The sequence below is a fragment of the Sciurus vulgaris genome (assembly GCF_902686455.1).
Source record: "Sciurus vulgaris genome assembly, chromosome: 16".
Taxonomy (NCBI): domain Eukaryota; kingdom Metazoa; phylum Chordata; class Mammalia; order Rodentia; family Sciuridae; genus Sciurus; species Sciurus vulgaris.
In genome coordinates, this window is record NC_136477.1 from 8,801,595 (window position 1) to 8,811,910 (window position 10,316).

General features: G+C 37.7%; 1 protein-coding gene and 1 pseudogene across 2 annotated transcripts; one reads left to right on the forward strand and one right to left on the reverse strand.

The window, feature by feature from the left end:
- Positions 1 to 990: 990 nt before the first annotated feature.
- LOC306646394 (olfactory receptor 7E24-like) lies at positions 991 to 2,007 on the reverse strand (annotated as a pseudogene). Its single transcript has one exon. The product of its transcript is annotated as an olfactory receptor 7E24-like (transcript).
- Positions 2,008 to 9,074: 7,067 nt separating this feature from the next.
- On the forward strand, positions 9,075 to 9,920 carry LOC306646186 (olfactory receptor 7E24-like; the record flags this gene model as incomplete). Its single annotated transcript, XM_079114639.1, has 1 exon — positions 9,075 to 9,920. Exon 1 carries the CDS (start codon positions 9,090 to 9,092, stop codon positions 9,918 to 9,920), a length of 831 nt encoding a protein of 276 aa, XP_078970765.1. The 5' UTR covers positions 9,075 to 9,089.
- Positions 9,921 to 10,316: the final 396 nt, after the last annotated feature.

Here is a 10,316-nt window from a genome sequence, read left to right on the forward strand (position 1 = left end):
GAGTTGGGTCCCAGCGCGCTGGAATAAACACCTCTTGCGGTTTGCATCAAGTGACGCCTCCTGCGGTTGATTGGGGTTGCCGTCCATCCATGGGACAGAGTTGGGGTTTCCTTTTTTGGGGGCCTTACAGTAGCCTGTGTGGCTACCCAAACATCATGTTCTTCCTGATGAGGAGGAGACAATGCATAGGACATTCCCTCTTCCAATCTTCATGTCCCCCGGAACTTGCTGGTTTGCACTGAGTATCTGTTTGGTCATTACCCAGGAGAGCAGACCAAACACACCTCCCTAACAGAATTGCAACAGCCACTCAGGATGAACACTGAAGCAGTCTCAGAGAGCAGGTTCTTCATGCAAATAATCATGGAAGAATGAGTCACATGTATGCAGCCCACTGAACTGGGAACCATTTGAGGGGAAGGGCTAGAAGCAGAGGCTGAACCTTCATGTGACCTTGGAGGTTCATGTCTCAGAGCTCAAACTCAATCAGATTTTTCTAGGTTATCACAAAATCTATCAATGATAGGAGAAAACCAGAAAAAAAGTTCAAAAATGTTTTCAGGTCCTCCACTACTGACAAAGAAGTGCATGTGTACTATTCACTACTTTCATATCATTTTACTTCCTTTGTATTTCCATTTATAATTGTGCAAATTAAAAATTTCAATGAAATAATAACTTTCACCAGTGTCGATGCACAGTCCACAGGCATTCTTTACTTTGATATTGTTGTGAAAACATCATCATCGCCCATCTCCAGAAAATTTTATTTTTTTAACACAAAACTATTTTCCCATTAAAAATAATGCTCCAAGCCTCCTTCTCTAACACTGACCACCATCATTCACCATGAAGTATCATAAAAAATCAAAACCATGAAGCTGCAAAAACAGAGTTACCACACATTGACAGGTTACATTGACAGGATAAGATGTTTAGCATTTCTGAATTTTCCAAAACACTTTGCAACCAGACTCCCTGGGGCTGAGATTAGGTTGTCCTGCTGTGCATCCTCCTCAGGGCACTCTTAATGTCCCTGTTCCTCAGGCTGTAGATGAAGGGGTTCAGCATGGGGGTGACTACAGTGTACATCACTGAGGCCAACACACCCGTTCTGGGAGAATGAGATATAGCTGATCCCAGGTACACTCCAAAGGCTGTTCCATAAAATAAACAAACAACAGCCAGGTGAGACCCACAGGTGGAGAAGGCTTTGTACTTCCCACCTGATGACTGGATTCTCAGGATGGAGGAAACAATTTTATATTAAGAAAATGAATTCCTGAGAGGGGGAATAAACCATAAAAGGCACCAATAGTGTACTAGACAATGTTATTAGAGAAAGTATCAGAACAGGTAAGATTAAGGAGCTGAGAAGGGTCACAAAAGAAATTAGAAATTTTTGAATCCTTGAAGTATGTGAATTGTAAGATGATCAAATTGTGCAACTGGGAATCAAAAAGGCTAACCAAAAAGCTGACCAAAACTAAGAAGCCACAGAGGCGAGGGCTCATAATGACTGGGTAATGCAGGGGGTGACAGATGGCCACAAACCAGTCATAGGCCATCACAGTCAGAAGAAAATCATCCATACATGCAAAAATGATAAAAAGAGACATCTGTGTCAGGCAGCCCACATAGGAGATGACTCTGCTCTGAGTTAGGATGTCCATGATCATCTTTGGGACTATGGTGGAAGAGAAACAAATGTCAATCAAGGACAGGTTGGAGAGGGAGAAGTACATGGGAGTGTGGAGGTGGGAGTCAGAGCTGACAGCCAGGAGGATGAGCAGGTTCCCAAGCACTGTGACCAGGTACATGGACAGGAACAGTCCAAAGAGGATGGGCTGCAGGTCTGGATCCGCTGAGAGTTCCAGGAGATGGAATTCTGAGACACCTGTTAGATTTTGTAGTTCTGTATTTGTTGGACACCTTGGGAGGAGTGGGAAGAGATGTTGGGAAACAGGAAATACATAAACAGACCCCCAGCACTCTGTAGAAATTTGAATTCATGAATTCACAAGCAAAGTATTCAAACTTGAAGTCAATAAGCTTTGAACAAAACTCTTATGGAAAATCCAATCGTTTTAGTCACCTCCATTATTGATATCTGTCTTATTCATGCCCTTCCTTTAGACCTATATATAGATACTGAGATGAACAATATTAGAAGACCAGGAGCATTAGAAAAATTAAGTCCATGATCTCAAGAAATGCAGTGTACTCTTTCAGAAATAAAATAAAAATAAAATAAAGAATGGATAATAGCATCCTCATATTTTAAAAATCATTTTAATGAAAGGAAATTAAGAAATTGCCCAATATATCTTGATTTTTTTTCTAAATCCTTTGACAAGTTCCTTGAGTTACAATATTTAAAACACTAAGGTGCTCATTCTCTTACAATTGACTCAAGGTTCATTGTTCACAATCAAAAGACAGGTTCTCTGCACATCACTCATTGGTTCATCATTCTTTGATTTTCTGATTCCCCCCTCTTCAAATGAATACTTTAAAAAGCAAGCAGTAATAAACAAGTATCCTTAGTTTTGGTGGTCTTCAAATTCTTTATGGTTGTGTAATAATCATACCTATTATTGTGTTCACTGTGATGTATTTGAGCATAACATAATTTGGACAGCTTCATTCCCCAGTTACCTCCTTATTCTCTCCCCCTCCTCTGCCTTTTGATAAACTTGTTTAGGTTCACATAATCAATGGTACCACTGATAGAAAATGTGGCATTATTGTACACTGAACCTGTCAATCATTCATAGATTGCAAATGATAAGAAACCTCTTTGAATATTTCATTTTTGTGCAGGTTTATTTGTAAATATTCATGAAATATGTGGTATATAAAAAGGCACTCGTTTTTATTCTTTTCTGAATTTTTTATTCCGGATGCAATTGGACATCCAGAATAAAAGTGCCTTGGACACTTCTTTAAGGGGTTTCCAGTCATAACCTATCAAATTTACAGATCAGGATGTTAATACCAAGGAAAAGCCCAAGAGTAGATTTGAGTCTCAACATTATTTCTACTGAACAGATTTTCGCATGAATATTCCCTGATACCTGGATTGCAATTACTTACTTCAGCTCCGTGAAGAAAACTAGGTTCATTTTTTTGTTAGTCTCATTTGGACTGAATTAGGAACATATGCCAAAGAAATTAAAGAAATCATGTAAACAGTTAAGACAACTGGATCATCTATAAAATGGGGGTAATAATTACCTCCTATGACTGTTGTAAGAAAGAATTTTTCAAATCTTTTAAATGTTAATGGTTCAGGAGCTCATTAGTTGACAGGTTTACCTATGGAGAGTTCTTATTTTTTATTAGCGCCTCACAGTTATACATACTGTTGGGATCATTTTCACACAGTCATTGACACCATCATACAACCATAGATATATTTAGTTCCACTTCATTCCCCAATACTTTCTCTTTCTATTCCCTCCTACCTCTCCTGTGGAGATTTTAATATACCCAGATACCCTAGGTCTCAGACAAAAATCTAATTAGAATATGCATTTAAAGTTTAGGTGAGTAACATGGTTGGGAACCCTGATTTTAGAGTATTTCCTGGCATTTAGAAAATTCTGTTTGAATATTAACTCTTGCTACTTTCCATAATGCCTATTGTTCATATTAAAATAAAAACAAGATATATTTGCATAAGAAAGTAATTAACCCCACTGAGCTGTGCACTGACCAATGGCAATAGAGGAGAATTCAAAGGTCTTCAGGACTTTGAGATTAAAATTTAATGATAATTAAAGGGATATAAAATCAAATAAATCTTACAAGAAAGGAAAAAAATGAATAGTGCACATGAGCTTTCTCTCCCATAGCAGAAGAGCCAGAAATCATTTGTGGACATTCATTTTCTTCTCTTCTTCTTTCTCCACTAGTATAAGAAGTCCTTAGGGATTGGAATAACATGGACCAATTAGGCTAATCATGAGTTCTGTGCTTTGGGCCTCCAAGGTCACAAAATTGTCAGTAATCCACTGTGCCTCCAGTTCTTCAGTGAGGTCTACAGTCCTGGGAGTCCATGCCTGTCTCATCTCTTCCCATGGCTGTCTGCATCAGGAAACTCCTGAGAAGGTATTGATATAAAAACTGTGGGTATTTGGCACAAGGAAGGAGAGATCTGCATGCTTTGGTCATGGCCCAGCAGACACAGAGCATAAACCAGTAAGTGCTAATGAGATGCTGGATAGAGAAAAGCCCATTAGTAATATACATCTTCCAACATTCCACCATTCCTGTTTTATTGTTCCTCCTTCCCTCCCACTTGATCCCCTTCCTCTGCTCCCAAACTGAAAATATATATCACATTTTCTTTATCATTTATCTGTTGAAGGACACCTAGGTTCGTTCCACAGAAAATGTGGTATATATATATATATATATATATATATATATATATATATATATATATGATTGAATATTACATCAACTTTAAAGGAAAAAAGATAACAGCATTTACTGGTAAATGGATGAAATTGGAGAATATTATGTTAAGCAAAATAAGGCAAGCCCAAAATGCCAAAGGCCTAATATTTTCCCTGATATGTGGATGCTGACTCACAAAAAGAGGGGAGAGTATAGGGAAGAATAGAGTTACTTTAGGTAGAGGGAGGGAAGGGAGGAGTAGGGGCTTTTGCTTAGGAAGGACAGTAGAGTGAAACAGACATTATTACCTCATGTGCATATATGACTGCATGACCCATGTGATCCTACAACATGTACAATCAGAAAAATGAGAAATCATACTCCATTTATTTACGATATATCAAAATGCATAAATGCATTCTATTGTCATAAATAATTAGAACAAATTAAAATTAAAAAAAGAAAATCCCATTAGAAAGCCTATTTCCCTGTCATCAAGAGAAACAAGACGATTTGTGGGCTCAAATGGGAGGATACCAATGTGCTAAGTTTCGGCTGTGAAGACTAAGTTTGTGCACATGGTCAAGTGAGGGTCCTGGAGATCTCACTTGGAATTTTTCTTTCCTCCCACCTTGCTCTATTCCATAAACTCTCTATTATAGCAGAAAACATGTTCCTTAACATTATGTCTTCATTTCCCGAAAATGTTTATGAAGGTGATGCAGAAGATGGGGATGAGGAAGACAGAAACTAGACCATCATGGACAGTTGTTGAGAGATTCCTCAGTGCCAGGCAATGAGGCCTGTGTTCTCTACAGGTTGTTGGATTTCATCTCCCTCGTTTCCCCAGGAATGAGTGCCACATTAATTTGTTACAGGAGAGAAAGGAGCACAGAAGTTTTGTACAAGCTGTGTTAGTTATTCAGGTCAAAAATGCTGAAGCCATAATTGAATTGGGCAGCCTGATTACAAACGCAGGGATTCTGGCTAGGAGAATCTTGGTGGGTTGTCCCTTTGATGACTAAACCATCCTTTCCCCCAGTCCTGTCACTCCAGGATGCATTTAAGAGTGCTGGACTCCTGCTTAAATATTCTGCTGTTTGGGAAACAACAGAAAAGATCATTGTATCTCACCAAGTGATTGACAATGTCATCTGAGCACTTTCAGCTCTGCGCATGGTTTCTTCAACATAAAGCAGGTTGTTAATGTCTCTGAGATCCAGCAATGTTGTCCAGGTTGGTATAACTTTATTGAGTTAGAATTTCTCTATGTGATTAAAATGTGAAGAATGAATAAAATACAATCAAATAGAGGGTAGTGATTTTTGGGGGGGGTTTTTTTTTGTTTTTTTTTTTTTGTTTTTTTGTTTTTTTGTTTTTTTTTTTTTTTTTTTTTTTGTGGTACTGGGCATCAAATCCAGGGCTTTGTGCTTGCAAGGAAATCACTCTAACCCAGTCCGAGGGTAGTGATTTTGAATAATAATAATGTTATTCTTCATACTGTTCAAGCAAAATAAGTTGTGACCTGAAATTGTCATATTCCTATTTCTGTATTGTTATATTTTGATTTTATCCTCATATTAGTATGTGCTGTGTAATTTGAGAGGAATGATTGTCTTTCTTCTCTGAATCCCCAGAAAATGGATCATGTTTGGAACAGAAAAAGCATGTTAAACTGTTTGTGTTTTTTTATATTTTTCCTAGTTGTCAATGTACCTTTATTTAATTAATTTATTTGTGTGGTGATGAGAATTAAACCCAGTGCCTCACATATGCTAGGCAAGTGCTCTACCACTGAGCCACAACCTCAGCCCAAAAGCATGCTAAACTTGAACAGACTCTTCCTTGTTCACAGATCCTGGTGGCACTGAGTGTGGCTTCAACACACTTGATTCTTTCCTGTCTGTACTTTGACCATTTCAGGAATATTCCACAGAGGCAAGGTTGAACAGCTCTCATTTGTGTCTGTGTCCTTGGTGCCCAAGAGCTTACATCCATTCAATAGCATCTATAACATTCAGTTGTTTGAAGGCAAAGGCAGAGATTTTCAGGATTATCAAAAGAACGAAAGAGATACCAAGAGAGGTCACAGGAATGTCTTATTCCTTGGGCTGAGACACACTTTAGACTCACATTATCTTTGACAATTGTGTGTATTAATAGACCTACTATTTTCTTAATGATTGAATTCTTTTCTAAAGGCATAATATCAAAATATATATTCAGTTCTAAACATCACTTATATGCCCCACATTGAGTGGTGCAGGTACTGTGCTTCCTCTTTCCATTAAGTACTACATGCATTAGGAGGTGGAGAGATTTACACATGCCCTGCATGTGAGGCAGGTCAACATGCAGCATGGAATCCTGGATTCACTACCTTCTATCACAGGGCCATTGCTCCTCTTGTTGGAGTGACATGGAAATAATATTCCCAATACTGTATAAATTGCCTTGATCAGTTACCTTGGATTATTACTAGAAGGGTCCCAGTGATATTTTTGTTGGTACATATTAAGAAAAAGTGGACTTTACCTGTGAAGATGACTGATTTTTTATTGGGGTAGTGTATGTAGGTGATCAATAATTACATAGAACATGCGGCAATTATGGGAATCAAAGTAAACCCTGACTCCACATATTATATAGTAATTTTCATTTTTGTGAAATGGAGAAAAGCAGAAGAATTTTGAAAGGATTTTCATAATAATATAAGGTAAATGATGTTCCTCCTTTGGGTAATGGTTTGCATCACATAAAGCCATTGAGGTAGCTGTGTATATTTCATGAGTGACTCTAAACCACATTTTGATGCAAACTAGCACATTTCAAGGGTAATAGGTGTCACTGTAGGCTACTTAGATGAGCTATTTAGGTACTTCTCTGGTAAGTTCTAAGGAAAACTCTTTATGGACATGTACATTGATACTGACATGGAAACATCAACAGGGAACGATACCCTCCCAATTCGTGATTGTAACTGTGTTTTGGGGACATGTCTGCAGGAGAACGGACAGTTACAGAGATACAAAGAACTCAAATTTCATAGGTAATTATTCAGGCCTCAATCAAATGTGGGTTTGGATACAAATATATCACATATTTGTATTTTAATGTTGACAGTAGGTATTATGGAAAGTACCAATAGTTAATATTCTACAGAATTTTCTAAATGCCAGGAAATACTCCAAACCCAGGTTTCACATCCATGTTACTCACCTAAAAACTTTAAATGCATATTCTAATTAGATTTTTGTCTGAGACCTAGGGAATCTGGGTATATTAAAATCTCCACAGGAAAGGTAGGAGGGAATAGAAAGAGAAAAAATATTGGGGACTGAAGTGGAACTAAATATATCTATGGTTGTATGATGGGGTCAATGATTGTGTGAAAATGATCCCAACAGTATGTATAACTATGATGCGCTAATAAAATAAGAAATCTCCATAGGTGAATCTATCAGCAAATGAGCCCCCGAACCTTTAACATTAAAAGGATTTGAAAAATACTGTCTTACAACAGTCATAGGAGGTAATTATTACCCCCATTTTATAGATGATGCAATTGTCTTGACTGTTTACATGATTTCTTTAATTTCTTTGGCATATGTTCCTAATTCAGTCCTAATGAGACTAACAAAATAATGAACCTAGTTTCCTTCATGGAGCTGAAGTAAGTAATTGCAATCCAGATATCAGGGAATATTCATGCGAAAATCTGTTAAGTAGAAATAATGTTGAGACTCAAAACTATGCTTGGGCCTTTCCATGGTATTAACATCCTGATCTGTAATTTGATAGGTTATGACTGGAAACCGCTTGAAGAAGTGTCCATGGCCCCAATCACATCCAGAATAAAAATTCATAAAAGAATAAAAAAGAGTACCTTATTATAAACCACATATTTCATGAATATTTACAAATAAACCTATATAAAAATGAAATATTCAAGAGGTTTCTTATCATTTATAATCTGTGAATGATTGACAGGTTCAGGGTACAATAATGCCACATTTTCTATCGGTGGTACTGGTGATTATAAAGAATGATGAACTTTCACATAAAATGTCTTTGATTCTGAACAATCAACCTTGAGTCAATTGTAAGTGAATGAACACCTTAGTGTTTTAAATAGTGTAAATCAAGGAATTTGTCCAAAGGACTTAGAACAAATCAAGATATATTGGGCAATTTCTTAATTTCCTTTCATTAGAAAGATTTTTAAAATATGAGGATGCTATTATGCATTCTTTATTTTATTTTTATTTTATTTCTGAAAGAGTATGCTGCATTTTTTGAGATCATGGAATTAATTTTTCTAATTATCCTGGTCTTCTAATATTATTCATCTGAGTGTCTATATATAGGTGCAAAAGGAAGGACATGAATAAGACAGATATCAATAGTGGAGGTGACTAAAACGATTGGATTTTCCATCAAAATTTGTTCAAAGTTTATTGACTTCAAGTTTGAACTCTTTGCTTGTGAATTCATGAATTCAAATTTCTACAGAGTGCTGGGGGTCTGTTTATGTTTTTCCTGTTTCCCAACATCTCTTCCCACTCCTCCCAAGGTGTCCAACAAATACAGAACTACAAAATCTAACAGGTGTCTCAGAATTCCATCTCCTGGAACTCTCAGCGGATCCAGACCTGCAGCCCATCCTCTTTGGACTCTTCCTGTCCATGTACCTGGTCACAGTGCTTGGAAACCTTCTCATCCTCCTGGCTGTCAGCTCTGACTCCCACCTCCACACCCCCATGTACTTCTTCCTCTCCAACCTGTCCTTGATTGACATTTGTTTCTCTTCCACCATAGTCCCAAAGATGATCATGGACATTCTAACTCAGAGCAGAGTCATCTCCTATGTGGGCTGCCTGACACAGATGTCTCTTTTTATCATTTTTGCATGTATGGATGATTTTCTTCTGACTGTGATGGCCTATGACCGGTTTGTGGCCATCTGTCACCCCCTGCATTACCCAGTCATTATGAGCCCTCGCCTCTGTGGCTTCTTAGTTTTGGTCAGCTTTTTGGTTAGCCTTTTTGATTCCCAGTTGCACAATTTGATCATCTTACAATTCACACACTTCAAGGATTCAAAAATTTCTAATTTCTTTTGTGACCCTTCTCAGCTCCTTAATCTTACCTGTTCTGATACTTTCTCTAATAACATTGTCAAGTACACTATTGGTGCCTTTTATGGTTTATTCCCCCTCTCAGGAATTCTTTTTTCTTACTATAAAATTGTTTCCTCCATCCTGAGAATCCAGTCATCAGGTGGGAAGTACAAAGCCTTCTCCACCTGTGGGTCTCACCTGGCAGTTGTTTGTTTATTTTATGGAACAGCCTTTGGAGTGTACCTGGGATCAGCTGTATCTCATTCTCCCAGAAAGGGTGTGTTGGCCTCAGTGATGTACACTGCAGTCACCCCCATGCTGAACCCCTTCATCTACAGCCTGAGGAACAGGGACATTAAGAGTGCCCTGAGGAGGATGCACAGCAGGACAGCCTAATCTCAGCCCCAGGGAGTCTGGTTGCCAAAGCTAGTTGGAAAATTCACAAATGCTAAACATCTTGTCCTGTCAATGTAACCTATGTGGTAACTGTTTTTGCAGCTTCATGGTTTTGATTTTTCATGATATTTCATGGTGAATGATGGTGGTTAGTGTTAGAGAAAGTGGCTTGGAGCATTTTTTTAATGGGAAAATAGTTTTGTGATGAAAAATAAAAGAATTTCTGGAGATGGGCGATGATGATGTTTTCACAACAATATCAAGGTAGTGAATGTCCGTGGACTGTGCATCGACACTGGTGAAATTTAATCATCTCATCGAAAGTTTGAATTTGCCCTAATATAAATGGGAATAAAAAGCAAATAAAATGCAACAAAAGTAGTGAATAGTACACAT